Genomic DNA, 18,138 nt, shown 5'->3' with positions numbered 1-18,138 from the left:
AAGAAGCTGTTAATCTTCTGAATGAGTGCCTAGATGACAAAGAGATGGAGTTATGGAATTCTCTGGGACCAAACTGGACAAACGCAAGGTATGAAGAGACTATTGGATCGTTGAATCCGAATTGACCAACTATGGGCCACATACTTCATGCTAAGCCACCAGCATGTTGTCCTTTCTCTTCTCTCTGGGCTTCCTTTTCCCCTCTGTTGTTTATCTTGCACCCTCTGTTCGCTCAAAGAACATCTTTTGTGGATTTTTTTTAGAGTCATGTAAATATTTATAACCCTTAGCACACTGGGACTTTTTATTGCATCTCTGGTCAGTGGTACTGAAACACTACAATTCAGCCTCGTTTTTTAGAAGAACGATCTGCTGGACCCCTTATACATGCATCCATGTACAAAATGCACCTGGAAAATAAAGTCACCTGGATAAAAGGGTGCAGGGGATTGCCGCTAGTAGAATATCGGTAAAATTACCGATATTCTACTACTTAATTACGATAGTAAAATATTGTTAATCTTAACTGATATTTTACTATGACTTAACCTAACCCTGCTCCTACACAGAACCCTCTCTCTACCAATGCCTAACCCTAAGACCTCCATCTACTTATACCTAACCCTTAACCTCCTTTACCTCTTATACCTTATGGTAGCACCTAATCCTTAACTCCCGGTTGCACCTAACCCTAGATTTCGTACTAAGCAACATGTCTCTATTTTACACTTCATTTGTTTTGTACTAAATAATCGAATATTTTCTTGAAAGGCTGGAATTTGCCCGGGATTACAGTCCTCCATACACTCCAACCTTCATTAGCGGATGGGTACCTACTAATCCTGATGGAAAACCTTGGGAAGACCCAGTGGAACTTCAGCATCGGCATGAAGAATTAAGGTCACAGGTGAGCAATGACAACCCTATAATGGAACATTATTCATGATTGTTTGATCAGGTTTGCTGTGTGTTATTTCTGATATATTCGTTTACACTCGAGCTCTGATCTAAATGTATTCATATTACATAATTAGGTTGGATGAAAAAAGACATTCAATGTCGAGTTCAGCTAGAAAATATGTTACAGCACTGTCCTCTACCACCCTCACATATCCTTGTTAATCCAGAAGAAGGCAAAAATAACCTATAAAAGACTTGGGCCAATTAGCCTTAAAAGGGTAAAACATTATTCCTAACTTTAGAAGGCAATCAGATAACATTTCTGAATCAACACCACATTATTTATTGAAATACTTTTTCCAATCCTTTTTCCTGCTCTCTCACTGGTGGATGATCGGAGAAGTGCGGCGGTGGCAGGGATCCGAAGGGTGACATGGGAGACCAGGGTTCGAATCCTGGCTAGGGGTCAGTACCTATTCAGTGAGAAGTCCTTGGACAAGACTTCCTAACACAGCAGTGTGGCCTCTTGAGCGCGCCCTTAGTGGCTCCAGCTCTCTTGAGCACTTTAAGTCCAACAGGAGAAAAGCACTTTACAAATGTTAGGATTATTAGAGTGAGGTGGTGACCTGACATCAGTGGAGGGAGCGGGGCCAGCGCCTGTAAAAAGTCAGTGCATGGATCTAGTGTTATCGGCCGTGCATTGCTCTTCGTCAGTGGGAGAGAGGCCTATGTGGGTGTGTTGATGTAACACTGAAGCCACGGGCTGCTTGAACTCTTAAGCATCCGGAAAGTACATATATCCGTCCTCTGGCAATCCTCTCCTCATATCGTACCGTATGACATCTTAAAATGTTTGTTTCTCTTTATTTTTGATTGTTTACTTTGTATTTTTGTTTCATTTTCAGCAATCCGCTCCTCAAATTCTTCAGCCACCACCTCCCCCTGCTCTGAATGGGTACGTTCTTCAGCCTATGCGGGTTTATTATTCATTACATTTTATTCATTAATCCTCTGAAGCAAGTTACTATGAAACATATTCAGTAAATAGCTGTAAAATGAATGTGCGCACACAGCGCAGGGCATTTTTATCGGTATTTACACCTCTGGCGTTGTATCCATTATGCAAGTAGGGCAACTTGCGTTACCTAGGCCAGTGATCTGCAAACTTGGCTCTCCTGCTGTTTAGGAACTACAAGTCCAACAATGCATTGCGGGAGTCTGACAGCCACAGTCATGATTCATAAAGGGAAATGCATTGTGGGACTTGTAGTTCCTTAACAGCTGAAGAGCCAGGTTTGCAGATCACTGACCTAGGTAATGTTTACATTTCTAGTATGATGTGCGCTATGCTACTTGTGCAGCATGTGTTACTCCAGCAATGCCCACACTACCTAGGTAACACGATTTGTGCTACATCAGTGGTGTAAATACCCTTAAATTACAATGCGCTGCGTGATCATAGTCATTTTACTGTGACTATGCCCCTATAATGCTTATAGACGCCTTTTATAAAGCATGTTTAGGTTTTTATTTAAATTGTAGTGAGAAGAATATGGAGACTGCCATATTTATTTCCTTTTAAACAATACTAGTTGTCTGGCACTGGCAGCCCTGCTGATGTATTTGGCTGCAGTAGTGTCTGAATAACACCATAAACAAGCATGCAGCTAAATCTTGTCAGACCTGACAATAACTTCAGAAATATTAACCTTTTCCAAACATTAAAGCAGCCCATACACTGGTCGATATCTGCCATAGATATATAGCCGATTCGTCCACTCAGATCAAATCAGCTAGCAATCCATGCAGCAGGAAGCATGATCGATCGATCAATTTCTGACCGATTTCGATCAATTTAGTCAGTCGGTCCAGACGGAAAATCTAGGACAATTGGCTGCTGGCAGCCGATCGACGGCCCATAGAGTTGCATTGGATCAAATAGTCAAAACTGCATTTTCGATCGATTTCCAATAGATTTCATTCGGAAATCTATTAGAAATCTTTTCCTAGTGTGTCCCGCACATCAGATTCACGGCAGATTCGACCTGACAGGCATCTGACAGAAATCTATCTGATGGTCGAATCTGCTGCAAATCTATCAGTGTATCGGTACCTTAAAGAGACACTGAAGCAAGAATAAATCTCGCTTCTTGTCTCATAGTCAGCAGGGGCATGTGTGCCCCTGCTAAAACGCCGCTATCCCGCAGCTAAACAAGGGTCCCTGACCCACCCAAACCCCCCCGCAAAATCTACGACCAACTTGGTCGTAGATTTTGCTGCTCTTGAGGCAGGGCTAACGGCTGCAGCCCTGCCTCTCAGCGCCGTCTATCAGCGGAGCATCGCCGCCTCTCCCCCGCCCCTCTCAGTGAAGGAAGACTGAGAGGGGCGGGGGAGAGGTGGAGATACGCGCTGACAGACGCGCGTGAGGCAGGGCTGCGGCGGTTAGCCCTGCCTCAATGCGGAAGAGGGGATGCGCTGCTCGGAGGGGATTTCGGGGGGTAAGGGACCCCATTTAGCCGCGGGATAGCGGTGTTTTAGCAGGGGCACACATGCCCCTGCTGACTATGAGGTCTGATTTATTCTTGCTTCAGACTCTCTTTAAGACACAAGCAAGGCAGTGGAAGACAAGAATGCATTTTTAGAGATGATGCACTGTACACATGATCAGTTCTAAGCATGTTATTGTTTTACAGTCACCAAGAGACGGACAGCAGGTGTGTCAGCTGCACATATGACTTTGTTGCACGGAACAGTAGTGAGCTGTCAGTGTTGCAGGGGGAAACTCTGGAGGTATGTACACGTTACTTTGTGGTTTTTGTATTGCAATGAACAGCTGGCAACTCTTGGACCCAATCATTACAAAACAAAAAGTTTGCTTTCTTAAGTATTTGCAAAAATTCCGGTTGTAGTGACCCAATCATTACAAGTGACCTTTTATTCTGTTATTGTGGGGTATACAGTAGAATCTCGTTATAGTAAACTCTGATATCATAAACCTCTGGATATAGTAAACTCAGGTTCCAGCAAATGCGTCTGTAAAAATATAAAATGCAAGACCAATTCTGATATAGTAAACTTCTGATATAGTAAACCCAAATTAGTTGGAAGTGGTATATGAATAACTGACTTGTGTGATTAAATGACTCAATGCCCAAAAACTAATTTCAATCTAGAAAATGTTTTATTAGTATATATTTAAAGCTAAAAAATAAAAAACCGCATGGGATGGCCACCCCACCATGCGTGCGAATCTCTGCTTGAGTGATCTAGTAAACTACTTTTCTTGGTCCTTTGGAGTTTACTATAAATGGATTGTACTGTAGTCGCAAAACGTTGGTAAATTTGCCATTCACCAGTTACGTAGTGAATGATGCGCAAATAGCAGGACTCGCGTTAAATAAGTAAGACTCACGTTGCTAGTGTACTGCGCAATGGTAAAATTGGCATGCACCACTTGCGTACAGCAATTTTTCCAATATACCTCTCTATTTGCTAATGTCATACATCTGGAATCAGATCTTTACTGAGATACCATGGCATATCCATGAAACTGAGCATGGCAATTTTACAATTACTTACACAAGTTATGTAGCGTATGTGTTTGTAGCGCAAAGTTTAACCAGCATTACTGACACAACGCGTGCGTTGCTATAGCTACACTCTTATTAAGTACACAACAAAGATCACTTAATATACCCAGAGGTGTAACAATAGACCATGCAAGGGATACAGTCGCAGGGGGGCCCAAGAAGCCGAAGGGGGCCCTTGTGGGTAGAGAAGTTTATTTTCCCTGTCGTGAGAGACTGACAACTAAGGGCACGGAGAGAAAAAAACACGTTCTGCTCTCTGCACAATTGTGCTAATGACTGCATCTGTTTAGCCACTGATAAGGAATCATACAACGTTTTCAATGTAAATTGAGCAGTGCGCCCGCGCCGTGCACGCGCGCGCACGTTTCTTACATTCATGCACTCTACAGCGTAGTACAGTCAGCGGCGCCGGCGGCAGTAAGACCCAGGGAGAGAAGGAAGATTGATCTGTTTATAATCCTGGGTCATTCGCCGACAGGCGCCGTCAGGGCTGGCTGTCAGGGATGATTTATTGGAGACAGAGGACGAGATAACTAAACAAACTGTGCGGTAAGACTCCTATCACCCTCATATATTGTGTACACTTGGAGGTTTAAAAAAAAAGTTTGGCTTAAGTGCCTCTTTAAGTGTGCTCTAGCCAATTGCTTAACATTGGTTCTCAGTTTACCTGTGCAGAAAACGAGCAAAGTTTTGCAGGGGGCCCAGTGATTTCTAGTTATTCCCCTGAATATACCGATGAAATATTACCACAGTTTTGTAAATATGCCTTATTCTTTTTTTATTTGTGCTTTTACAGAGGCAGAATTGTATTAAACATGTCTGACTAAATTTTATAATTCCATTATCCTTTTGTTACAGGTTCTGGATGACTCCAAAAAATGGTGGAAGGTTCAGAATCGATTTGGACAGATCGGCTATGTACCATATAATATACTGGCTCCAGTTAAAGTACCAGAGTTGAACAACACAAGACAAAATGGAGTCCCGCCCTCAAGTCCATCCAGGGTAAGCGAGATGTTAGTGATCGTCAGTGATGGTTCTACAGAGCTGGCCATTTCTATCATTCCTATTATCATTTATTTAGAAAGTAACAACTTATTACACAGTAATTATTAAGGAGTATAGTTTATGAAAAAGAGACAAATATTCACTTTAACATGACACAGGAATGGACCCTACTGCCCACAGCCCCATTATCCCTACAATAACAGCAATTCAAGTTCGGCTGGCACACCAATATCAATAATCAAGCAGTTTTATTGTATGCACAGGTTCTGTGCATACAATAAAACTGCTTGATTATTGATATTGGTGTGCCAGCTGATCTTGAATTGCTGATACTGGACTGATGTTGCTTCTGCATCAAGGCTGATCACCCAACCACCCACAGCATGGTGTGCCTATCCATAACCTTATACTGCATATCCCTACAATAAAACATGCATTGCTACATCTTAGTATGTGTTTGCTTTTAAAGTGTACCAGAGACAACAGATGCTTACCTTTTTATACCTACCTGGGGCTTCCTCCAGGCCCATGGGCACGGATTGCTCTCACGCCGCCGTCCTCCGCTGCCTGCAGCTCCGGTACCAGGTCCCTTAACTTCTTCCAGTCACGGCCAGTCTGACACAAGTGAAGTGCGCTATTTACGTATCTCTCCAGTGGCTGCTGAGATATACGTAAAGAACGCACTTCCTCTTGCGCAGACTGACCGAACTAACGGGACCCGATACCGGAGCTGCAGGCAGCGGAGGACGGCGGCGTGAGAGCAATCCGTGCCCATGGGGCTGGAGGAAGTCCCAGGTATGTATAAAAAGTTAAACATCTGTCGTCTCTGGTTTCCTTTAAGACATTTTACTGTACCTTCCTTATTCCGATAACTCCACTTGTGGTGGTTAACCTATTCGCGTTCCGTCGTTTTCACGTGAGAAATGTTCACCTCCCATTCATTAGCCTATAACTTTATCACTACTTATCACAATGAACTGATCTATATCTTGTTTTTTCCGCCACCAATTAGGCTTTCTTTGGGGGGTACATTTTGCTAAGAGCCACTTTACTGTAAATGCATTTTAACAGGAAGAATAAGAAAAAAATGGAAAAAATCATTATTTCTCAGTTTTCAGCCATTATAGTTTTAAAATAATACATGCCTCCATAATTAAAACTCACATATTGTATTTGCCCATATGTCCCGGTTATTACACCGTTAAAATATTGTCGCCATACATTGTGATAGGGACATAATTTTATTTGGAAATAAAGGTGCATTTTTTCGATTTTGCATCTATCACTATTTACAAGTTTAAAATAAAAAAAATATAGAAATATTTCATCTTTACATTGATATTTAAAAAGTTTAGACCCTTAGGTAAATATTTACATTTTTTTTGTTTTTGTTTATTGTAATGGTTTTTTTTTTTTTTATAGTAAACAATTTATTTGGGTAGTTTTGGGAGGGTGGGAGGTAAACAATAGATTTATAATGTAAATGTGTGTTCATTTTTTTTTTCCTTTCAGTTGTAGTATTACTTTTTATGAGTTTGTTTACATGATGTCACTCTAAGCGTAACACACGCTTAGAGTGACGCATCGGGGAGGGAACAGCCAGAAAAAGCACAGCTTCCGAGAGAAGCTGTCGCTTTTTCAGCGGTGGAGAGGAATCAGTGATCGGGCACCATAGCCCGATACATTGATTCCTTGGCTACCGAATCCGCGGCCGGGAGTGCGTGTGCACGTGCGCGATTGGCCGCGGGAGCGCGCGGTAGCGCGCATGGTTCCTGGACGTAGTTTCTACGTCCAGGAACCAAAATAGGTTAATCATATATAACTTTTAGGAGTTAATTCAGTAAAGCCTGGTAAAAACAGCACACAACAATTTTACCAGTATTTGTGCAAGTGAAGATAGTAATAAAATAGTGTTGTTTACAGCAGGATGAACGCTGCTTCTGAATTGAGTGAAACGCAATTTGGTTACAGCACATTATATTACCAATGCGCATGTTACTTGCGTACATACTGGTAAATTTGCTGTGTGTTGTATAGATTAGTGAGCATACCCCATAGATTTTATTGCGATTTTCTAAAACTCGACTCGAAAGAGCACCTGAAGCGTACCTACCACAAATGGTAAGTGTTCCACATGTAATACGAATGAAGATTCAACAATATGGGTTGTTTAATTTGCCAGCTTGATTTTACATAGATGCAGTTGTTTTATAGAAACAAAACCGCTATGGAATGATTCCACATGACATGTGTGTCACCACCATTCATCTAGGTCCCCAGTAATGATACAGTCTTGATTGTACAAATTTACCACTTCTATGCAATATGAGGGATTACTCAAAGTATCCATTCAAGTATACTCCATTTACCCTTTTACTTGATAGATTTGATAAGATTATACAATTAAGAATGTATAATTAATGGACACCTTTAGAGAAACCTGCCTACAAAGTTTGTAGAAATGTATAACTTTGACATTTACTTTATTTTCCAGAAATCACAGCCACCAACTCCACCCAAAAAGCCATCCAGGCCCGTTTCTCAGGCACAGTGGGATACAGTGGACAGCCAGCAGCCAGAACAGAACCATATACAGCAAGGTAACGCATAGCTTGTGAAGTCCTGACACCGAGACCAGTCACACCACCTGCCCTATTAGATATGTCACCTGCATGTATCACCTGCATGATACTGCCTACCCTATCAGATACGTCACCTGCCTGTAGAGCTACACCTGTCACATTCTGCACCTTGGATGCTGTTATTTAGACTCACCAGCAAGCCCAGTATGTCAACAGCATCAAGCGATCTGCACAAGGATTCAAATTAAGCACCGGAGGTGCTTAACTTGAATCCTTGTGCAGATTGCTTGATACTCCTCCCTGTATTGCCTGATGAAGCGGGATTGAGCCTGCGAAACGCGTTGCAATTTTTTTGTTGGAGTTTCTAATAAATGTGTTTGACTGTCTGAATCGCAGTCGTTGTCGTGTCTGCTTGAGGGAGGTAAGACCACCACTTCCTCCTTCATTTTTGCCATTTGAGTTGGTTTTTAAGCTCATTTAATCTAATTTTATACTTTTGGCGCCTCTGTTCATTGTATACAATAAATCATGACTTAAGTCAAATAAGGAGAGCTAAACCATGAGTTATCTCTTCTTATCCGTTTATCTCATGAATTATTTCTCTTTAGCTTTCTATCTACTACATTAGCACTCCTGAAGGTACATACACACGTCTGATTTTTCCAAACGACCGGTTGTTCAGACCGGTCGTTTGGACGTCAAGTCAGAAGTGTGTACAAACGATCGTTCAGCTGATAAGACTGGTTTTGACCGATCCGTCAAGCGGATCCGTCAAAACCAGTCTTATCAGCTGAACGATCATTTTGTACACACGGACTGGTCGTTTGGAAAAATCAGACGTGTGTATGTACCTTTACAGTTAAGATGAAAAATAAGTAAGCTTTGTGAATCAACCCCTATATCTGTAAAATTTATCCTAAACAGAACTTTACTATAATCCCTGACTCCAATTTGAACTTTTAGGTTGAAAACCGAGATATGAGATTTCAGCCAGATACGATGTCACACTGACATGGCGCTGGTCATTCAGCTCCTGCAGTGAGAAGTGATGAACTTTTCAACGTTTCTTCACTGCCCTTCTATCATAAGTGTTTGTACAGCCACAGAGAGGTTTTATGTCCTCTAATTCGTTTTCTAGAGAGCTGCTGCTGCTGCACATTTCTGACTGCATAAAGAAACTACAGTCATAAAATTGTTACTTTACAAACTTTTCAGTATTTCTATGAATACTTTCACTTATTCTTGATCCAGAAATCTTTTTCAATCAGTAGATCTGAAAAAAGGTGCAGTAAACAAGTGGTGAAGGGCTTTATTCACAAAACAACAGTAACATTTACGTTTGCAGATAGTGCACCTAAATTTGTATGCATGTTATGTTACACAAGATACGTAAATCGCGTTGAGCTATTTTTGCAGCGCACCTTATACTAGCAATGTGCATGCGGTTTACGAAACGTACGTTGTGCTATGTCCTAAGTCTTCTCCTAGGTGATACTTCCAAACCTTATGAATAAAATGCCTTTCAAGCCACCAGCAAGTAAGAAAATACTCAAAATAAATTTGACAGTATTTTTTTTCACCAACTTTTTGGTACTTTTTTTTTAATTGCTGAGGGCTGAAAAGTTATTTTAAACAGAAGATAACAAATAATCTCATAGGAGAATATTTAGGAGTAAAAGTGAATTGAATTAAGGCCATTGGACTTGATTCACTAAACTGTGATAACTCCACTATCACACCTTATCAAAGATCACACCTTATGAAAAGATATCACACCTTATCAAAGTTATCACACTTTATCAAAGTTAACACTCCTTATCAGAGTAGCATAGCAAGCGCTACGAACTTATGCCTGCTAATTGGCAATGGCACATGGCACCTGTCCCGCCCTGAGCCCTGCAGGTTCGTAGTGCTCACTATGCTACTTTAATAAGGTGTGATTACTTTGATGTGTGATATCTTTTCATAATGTGTGATAACTTTGATAAGGTGTTATATCTTTTCATAAGGTGTGATATCTTTTCATAAGGTGTGATATTTGAGTTATCACTGTTTAGTAAATCAAGCCCCTTGTCTGTTTTACTTCTATAACATGCTTTGCTCAAGTGGTTTAACGTTAGTAATACTAGCAATGTGCACATTCTGTACAAAACAAACATTGCGCTATTTGTGCAAAGGGCGCTACATCACATCGTTAGTAGCATCAATTTTACCGCCAGTTTGTGAATATTGCCTATAGTGTGTGTGTGTACAGCTTATAAATATATTATCTTGGCGAAGTGAGGCGCCCTGCAGTAATTGCGATATATTAATACAGTCTCTGTTTCCACAGAAAAATTTGACAAAATAAACAGCATGAATGAGGAGCTGTTACTGAGACTGGCCAACGGCCGGACAGCACCACAGAAGAGTCTGCACATACATCGAATGTTAGATACAGCCATTCCTATGGATGAAGAGTCCAGTCCTGCAGAGGTCACCTCCTGGCTACAAGCAAAGGGCTTCAACACACTGTAAGTATCAACATTACTCATGGATAAAGTGTACTAATAGGAGCCAATGAGAAAACACCTTTCACTTATATATTGTGCTAAAGTGCACCTAAACAGTACATTCCAAAATGAAAAGTAATCAAAGTAATACTGTGACTGTTCACCTATTTTTTTTTTACCCATTGCAGCAATAGGTGATATCTGTATTAAACAGGAGGGAAGCACTGTGGCAGCTCCAGAATACACAATAATGTGTCTGTCACTTTGAATACCGTAGTTAGCACTACCCTCTCTTTTCCCCTCCTCTTGGCTCAGTTGCACACTACATACCTGAGCTGATCTAAGAGCTACCTCCCGCCCTACAAGGCATAATCTCTTAGAAGCCTTTGCACTGGCAAAAAAACTGCCGTGGCAGTTTTTCAGGAGGGGTGTGGCTAAACAATAAAAGGTCAGTTTTCAAACATTTATCCATGCTAGTGTCTATTATTACTTCTGTGGACTGTGCTGACAGCATGGAATTTTTTACACTTTAGGTCTGCTTCAAATAAGTAATGTGAGCTATGGGGTTGATTCACTAAGCCCCAAGAAACCCACTTTGTGCAGGTAGTGCAGGGAAATTTTACTGGAGTTTAGTGAAGCAACTCCTATATGAGAAGTTAGGACATCGTAGTTTACAGGAAGTAGGTGTGAGGAATTTTAAGACCTCTGATAACAGGAAATAACGGGCAAGAGTTGTCTCAGTACAATAGAATGAATTTCTAGCATTCAGAACCCGCGATAACAGTCATAAAGATTTATTTTTTTTTATATGTATGGAAGTTATTTTGGTAAGTGAGGATTCTTTGTGTTTGAACGTTTTTATTTTCTACAAAACATTTATTTATTTTTTAAAAATGAATTTAGGACTTGAACAAATGTAATATGAACAGCGTAAATTGCTTGTTGCTGTATTTTCATTACTTTAGTATTTATAAGAAGTAACATAGATTTCTCATTTTCATGCAGGACTGTAAAGTCATTGGGGGTATTAAACGGAGCTCAGCTGTTTTCTCTACGGAAGGATGAGTTCAGAGCTGTGAGCGCGGAGGAAGGTGCCAGAGTGTACAGCCAGGTCATGGTACAGAAAGCGCTCCTCGAGGTAGGTTCACCCTCATCACTAGAATAAAAACCTGCAACATGCTCATATACATACCGGCTACTCACGCACCTGCTGTATGCACAGGAATGACTTTTGTGCTACAATCTTTTCCTAAGTGCATGGTGAGCTTGTAGGTAGCTGGTATAGAATTTGGGCTATTGTAAGTCTCTTTCCCAACATATTATTGCCAATCTTAATGTATATACAGCACAGTCCCCAGTATCCGGCACCAGCAGGGATGGCCTGATGCCGGATACATGCGCTTGCCAGTTGCTTGAGCAACGGGCTAAAAAGGCACAGACCTTACCCTGCAAATACTTACCGAGCCTCCAGCGATGTCTGGCAGCAGCCTCCCCATACTTCCTCTCGGGCTCCTAACAGCTTTCCTGGCATCCTTCGTGCACGCAAGTCGGCGTGTCACATGACCTACATCAGGTCAGGTGACACTGGCTTCCTTGCATCTCGCCGGAAAGCACCTAGGAGCCTGTGGGGAGGTATGGGGAGGCTGCTGCCAGACATTGCTGGAGACTCGGTAAGTATTCCAAATGCCTCCAAAAGCCCCCAAACTATAGTCCCCATAATCCTTTAGGCATGCCTGTTTGTTGAGACTTCCGGTTGCCTGAATTCCGGATAAAGGTGACTCTGCTGTACACACCTTGGATTTCCTTCAACATGATTATCCACGATTGTTATGAGTAAAAATCTTGAGTGTGTCCAAGTTTAGCTGAGTGTAAATGTCGGTTGCCTCCCCTTCGGCAGTCAACCAAGTGAAACCCCTCCCCTCTCCATAGAAAGGAGAACTTAGTGGCTCCTTCTCCACGCCTCTTCCCTCCCAGAATGCAGCACTTCAACACTAGACCCAGGGAGAGGAACAACAGGAAGTTGTGATGGTCATGTGTCTGCTGCTGACAACTAAAATAACTATGATAACATGTACTTTAAGTGTACCCAAGGCAGAATAAAATAATAGATACCTAAGAAGAAGTCAGCCTCTGTATCCTGCAGAGGCTCCTTACGTCCTCCTGGCTCCTACTGTTGCCATGAGGACCCCTGGAATATATCTGACAAGAGCTTGTTGGATATCTTATCGTGGTCACACTTTCTTCATGCACAAGCATGGCTGTACCATGCCTGCATTACTACGGCTACACCTGAACAGTAAACCAGAACCACTAGTCCATAAGCAGCTTCGTGCTACTATGCAGATGTGGCCAAACTCACACAGGTGGACCCAGAGCAGGGACAAGGTCCTCCAGCACCCAAGGCTGAGACACCAAAGTGCGCCCCCCATCCCTCCCACACTGATTGCTATTAGACTAAGAGGCGCCACAGGGCCCACAACCTCCCCAACAACTTAATCTCTAGTTATCTGGCTTGCAGTCACTGCTATGTATCCCCTTTTTTTTTATTTCTTTCTGCTTCAAACACAATTAGGAATGACAGCTGAATGAATTTTACGCCCCCTACTACACTGCGCCCTGAGGCTGGAGCCTCTCCAGCCTATGCCTCAGCCCGGCCCTGGGTGGACCACAGCCATGCTCATGCATGAACAGGATTTTCAAGAGTTTATGAACTTCCTGTACCATAAGAAAATAATTTTGCCTTGATATGGGGGCTTTAAGCAAGCATTTGTCCCAAACTGAAACACATGCTCCATTGTCAATCTTTGTGATGCAGTGGTCACTTGGATAATAGGGACCTGAGCCCACTGATGCAGTTGTGTCCGCTTTTCAGTTACACATCAGTGTTACAGATGCTGAAATGCGGACAGAACTGCGTTTGTGGGCTCAGGCCCTAAATATTATATTATTATTGTAATTATTATTGTTAATTTATATAGTGCTGTGACATCTTCCACAGCACTTCACAGAGTATATAGTAATGTGAGTAACAGTCCCTCAGTGGCGCTCACCATCTAATTCCTAACATAGTCATATGTCCCCAAAAAAGGGCCAATTTGGAAGGGGGGGGAGGGAGACCAATTAATTTATCTGTGTTTTTGAGATGTGGGAGGAAAAGTTCCAAAAGGAGAACCACACAGGCACAGGGAGATCATACAAACTCCATGCACAGAGTGCCCTAGCTTATATGTGAAACGGGCTCTAGGGCTGCAAGGCGGGAGTGCAATGTTATTCACTAAGAAACCACATCACCTTTTATACATAATAAAGAAATGCAACTACTGTATATATGTAAAATTCTTTGATGGAAACTTTAACTGTTTTTAAAAAATTTTTTTTTTTTTTTTTTAGGATCGTAAGAAGACTTCGGAGCTGGAAGCCATAATGGAGCGGCAGAAGAAGAAGGTGGACATTGATGGAGAAAATGTCAGCCTCTGAGGATCTAAATTCGGCTCCATGGACTTAAACAGATTCGATTAAACTTGCTCCAAGGAATATAAATATATATATATAAACTTAAGTACATAAATATACCAAAGACTGCTGCAATCTTGTCTGCTGGAGAAGACATTTTATGGAGGTACTGGTCTTCCTGGTTACATTATGCTTCAGTTATCACTCTTGGATTATGAGTGTATAAACTGGTCTATGGACAGGATGGGATGACCTGCAATCATATTCTGCCTCACTTCTACCTTCTAAACATGAAGAATTCCTACTCAACACAGGACATATATGATTACTTATAGACTCTTCTCAAAAAACACCCATTGGTTCAGTTTTGGTCTAGAATACAGTGTTTTCTTTTATGTTATTCCTTCAGGGTTTAAGTTAAAATTGATATTCAGCTTTGTTTAAAAGATCAGTTTACCTAAAACTGGGATTTCAGTGATGAGTGGATACAGGAAAGCAAAATTACCCACTGGTTTTTCTAGCTCTCGGGAACTCCATGGTGACATCTCAAAGTTCTCAACTCTGCTTCATGCCTTCATTACTCCATTTTCTACATGCCTCCCATTTTTGTGGAAAGAGTTGTCACCAGAGAATGTTACATGAAAGAATGGATAGCAATGTACGTAATGATGCTAATTACATGAATTATAAGTTACCCAACAGTCTTTCTTAAAAAAAAAAAAAAATCTGATTTTTTTTACTTGGGAAGACATCTTGACCAACATTCATACATGAGTTAAGTCCTTGCTTCCATTACCCAGTAGTGGGTAATGCCAGGTACTATTTGATGAGATCTGGGTTCTGTCTGACATGGAGCTTACTATTTGAGGATATTATTCTGCCTCCTCCAATCGTATCAGCAGATGATATCATGGAGGAGAAAAACAAGGATCACACCAAGTGTCGGAGATAAGGATCCCACACTTGTACGCAGCGCGGCACCACCTTCGCTAAGCAGAGAGGCAGATTTATATTACCACCATCATTTATTTGTCAAGGGCAAAAATATTTTCCATGGACAATATTGATGCCAGTCTCTTTGCAAATACGTGACTGGTCATGATGGATAGACTATGGAGATGTAGATGTCCTCATAACAGAGTCAAGGAACCAAAGAACAGAGAACGGGATCAACCATCAATTTTAAGTGAACTGATACTTAATAAGCTTTAATAGCGCAAGTTTTTTTTAAAAAAAAATGATACTAATCTTTAATTTGTTTATAAGGAACTGGGGAAAATGTGATATTCCACATTTGGAATTTTTCTTGATCTTTACATTTTATATATTTACGTATATGTTTGGTGTCTAAGAACAAATCCCAACCAAATACACATCAATGCCTGTATGACCTAAGAAGCAATAATCACCAGCAACATATAAAAAGGCTGCATAAGCAAGCAAGATTCACCCTGGCTATAGATAAGTTCCATTCCATGGTTTAAATAAACTACAATATACTCTACATTCCATTGTATAATAAGAGCTGCAATATATTCTGAAAGTCATGGGTCAGATTTCTGTAAGCAGAATCTATGCACTCTCTACTCCTCATATTGTATTTAATGTCTGTCTGTCTGTCTATTTAAGTACCAAAATTAAAGGGCTATATATTTCTGTATTTTTGTGTCATTTATTATGGGGTTTTCAGAAGTACAAAGTGGCTTATATTTGGCATTTTGCGCTGCAGATCTTAATTAAATCCGATTAATTTTCGCAAAAAATTATCTTGCATATGACAAGAATATCAACAAAGAGTGCAAACTTTGTGGGTGCTGAGACTGCATCACGCTAGATCAGGGGTCCCCAAACTTTTACGGTCAAGGGCCGGGTCAACATACTTCAGACTGCTGAGGGGCTGAAGTATACATAAAATAATGTTAAAAAACATTACACTGTATCTAGTACTGTAAACAGCGCCTATTAACACACGCAGCCCTTATGTCTCATTTAACCAGAGCAGATATTATGCCACCAACACAGCAAGAGCAGATATCATGACCATAACATAGTAAAAGCAAGAAGTTTTAAATCAGGATGATACCATTTATTGGCTAACTAAAAATGAATAAAAATAAGCAAGCTTTTGGCCTTGCAGCCTTCGTCGGGCTTATATCCTGTTAGTTTAACAACAGGATATAAGCCCGACGAAGGCTGCAAGGCCGAAAGCTTGCTTATTTTTATTCATTTTTAGTTAGCCAATAAATGGTATCATCCTGATTTAAAACTTCTTGCTTTTACTGATGGCTAACACGGTACAATACCCTACTGCTACTAACATGGTAAGTCATATGTGAGTCAAAATGTCACCCAAGGGCCTGCAAAAACCTACAGCACAATCTCACCCACACACACACGATCACTGTAGCAATACATACAACAGAACATCCATCCATTCTCCCTCTGCAAAGCAATTAAGGTGCAAAATAAGCATAACATTCCTTACACAAAAAGAAACATTTTTAAGCCTAGTTATATTACCAAAATCATCACCAAAGACAAAAAGAAACATTTTTTAAACCTAGATATATACAAAATTGTCTCCAAAACAAACACACACAGACGCACGCACACATACACACTTTGAATCAGTCTCTGATGGAATCACACAGTGCTCAATTTAAAATTCTGTCCAGCTGCTTAATCATCCCCCCCCCCCCCCCCCACTCACCTCTCCCACCGCCCACCATGACCCTTATGGGAAAAAGCCTTTGCATTACATTGCCTCTAATTCTTCTCGATCATACTCTGAGAACTCCCAGTAGCAGCCATTCAGTCACGTGGTGCCCAAAGAACGTCTTTGCGTGCCAGGCAGTGTACTACCTTTTGTGTTGTGGAAGGCCGCTAAAAAAAAGCCTCAGGCGGATTCGGCCCGTGGGCCGTAGTTTGAGGACCACTGCGCTAGATGGTGAATGTTACAGGGAGGTCATGGTCAATCCCCTGCCACACCTGTAATTGCTTTATTACAACAACAACAACAACAAATAACATTTGTAAAGCGCTTTTCTCCCATAGGACTCAAAGCGCATAAGCATGGCTCAGACCATTGTGGTACAGAGGAACAATTTTATAAGTCCGGAAATGCCAGGCTAAACAGGTGGCTTTTCAGTCTAGATTTGAATAGCTCCAGGGATGGTGCTGTCTTTACTGGGTGTGGCAGGGAGTTCCAAAGAGTAGGGGCAGCATGACAGAAGGCTCTATCTCCAGATTTTTTGAGGTGCACTCTGGGAGTGACCAAGTTTATAGAACTAGCTGATCTGAGGTTGTGAGAGGTGTGGTGCAGCTTCAGCAAGTCCTTCATGTATCCAGGGCCCAGATTGTGCAGGGATTTGAATGTCAGCAGTCCAATCTTGAAGAGTATTCTCCATTCTACTGGTAGCCAGTGCAATGAGCGAAGGATCGGTGTAATGTGACAGTGGCGAGGCTGGTTTGTTAGCAATCTGGCAGCAGCATTCTGCACTAATTGCAGGCGACGCAGGTCCTTTTTGGGGAGGCCAGCAAAAAGGGCATTGCAGTAATCCAGCCGTGATGTGATGAAGGCGTGAACTAGGGTTGGAAGATCCTCTGGGGGAATCAGATGTTTAATCTTTGCAATGTTCTTCAGATGAAAGTAGGAAGATTTAACTACAGATGAATTTTGGTTTCTGAAACTTAAATCCCCATCGATTAGTACGCCAAGGCTGCACACAAGGTTGGAGCTGTTTATGTCCGAATTCCCAATCCTGATTGGTGTTGCTTTAGGATAGAGCTCTTTTGATGGCGAGCACTGGCTTTGGACAAAGAGGACCTCAGTTTTGTCAGCATTCAGTTTCAACCAGTTATCATTCATCCATGCCTGTAGCTCAGCTAAGCAAGAGTTTATTTTTGGAGTAGGGTCTGTTCCACCAGGTTTGAAGGACAGGTATAGCTGTGTGTCATCGGCGTAGCAGTGGTACGTCAGGCCATGTCGTTGGATAAGTGTACCGAGTGGCAACATGTAGATTGCAAACAGCAGAGGGCATAGGATTAATCCTTGTGGCACTCCGAATTGTAGAGGTGCAGGTTTGGACATTATAGGTCCTAGGGATACTCTCT

General features: G+C 41.5%; 1 protein-coding gene across 1 annotated transcript in view; it reads left to right on the top strand.

Moving 5' to 3' along the window:
- The window catches only part of LOC137543721 (epidermal growth factor receptor kinase substrate 8-like protein 1), a gene marked incomplete at its 5' end in the record, with an annotated part of 38,296 nt that extends 22,611 nt beyond the window's left edge, over nucleotides 1–15,685 (top strand). The window contains 9 exons of the mRNA XM_068264848.1: nucleotides 1–88; nucleotides 772–907; nucleotides 1,806–1,855; nucleotides 3,594–3,690; nucleotides 5,349–5,495; nucleotides 7,993–8,098; nucleotides 10,413–10,593; nucleotides 11,578–11,710; nucleotides 13,963–15,685. The exon at nucleotides 1–88 is cut by the window's left edge and continues 61 nt beyond it. Of these exons, the coding sequence (XP_068120949.1) occupies nucleotides 1–88; nucleotides 772–907; nucleotides 1,806–1,855; nucleotides 3,594–3,690; nucleotides 5,349–5,495; nucleotides 7,993–8,098; nucleotides 10,413–10,593; nucleotides 11,578–11,710; nucleotides 13,963–14,049 (1,025 nt within the window). The remainder of the gene's footprint in view (nucleotides 89–771; nucleotides 908–1,805; nucleotides 1,856–3,593; nucleotides 3,691–5,348; nucleotides 5,496–7,992; nucleotides 8,099–10,412; nucleotides 10,594–11,577; nucleotides 11,711–13,962) is intronic.
- Nucleotides 15,686–18,138: the final 2,453 nt, after the last annotated feature.

The sequence above is a fragment of the Hyperolius riggenbachi genome, unplaced genomic scaffold (genome assembly GCF_040937935.1).
Source record: "Hyperolius riggenbachi isolate aHypRig1 unplaced genomic scaffold, aHypRig1.pri scaffold_182, whole genome shotgun sequence".
Classification (NCBI taxonomy): Eukaryota; Metazoa; Chordata; class Amphibia; order Anura; family Hyperoliidae; genus Hyperolius; species Hyperolius riggenbachi.
The sequence above is the reverse complement of the archived record's forward strand: the minus strand, read 5'-3'. Positions and strand labels throughout refer to the sequence as shown.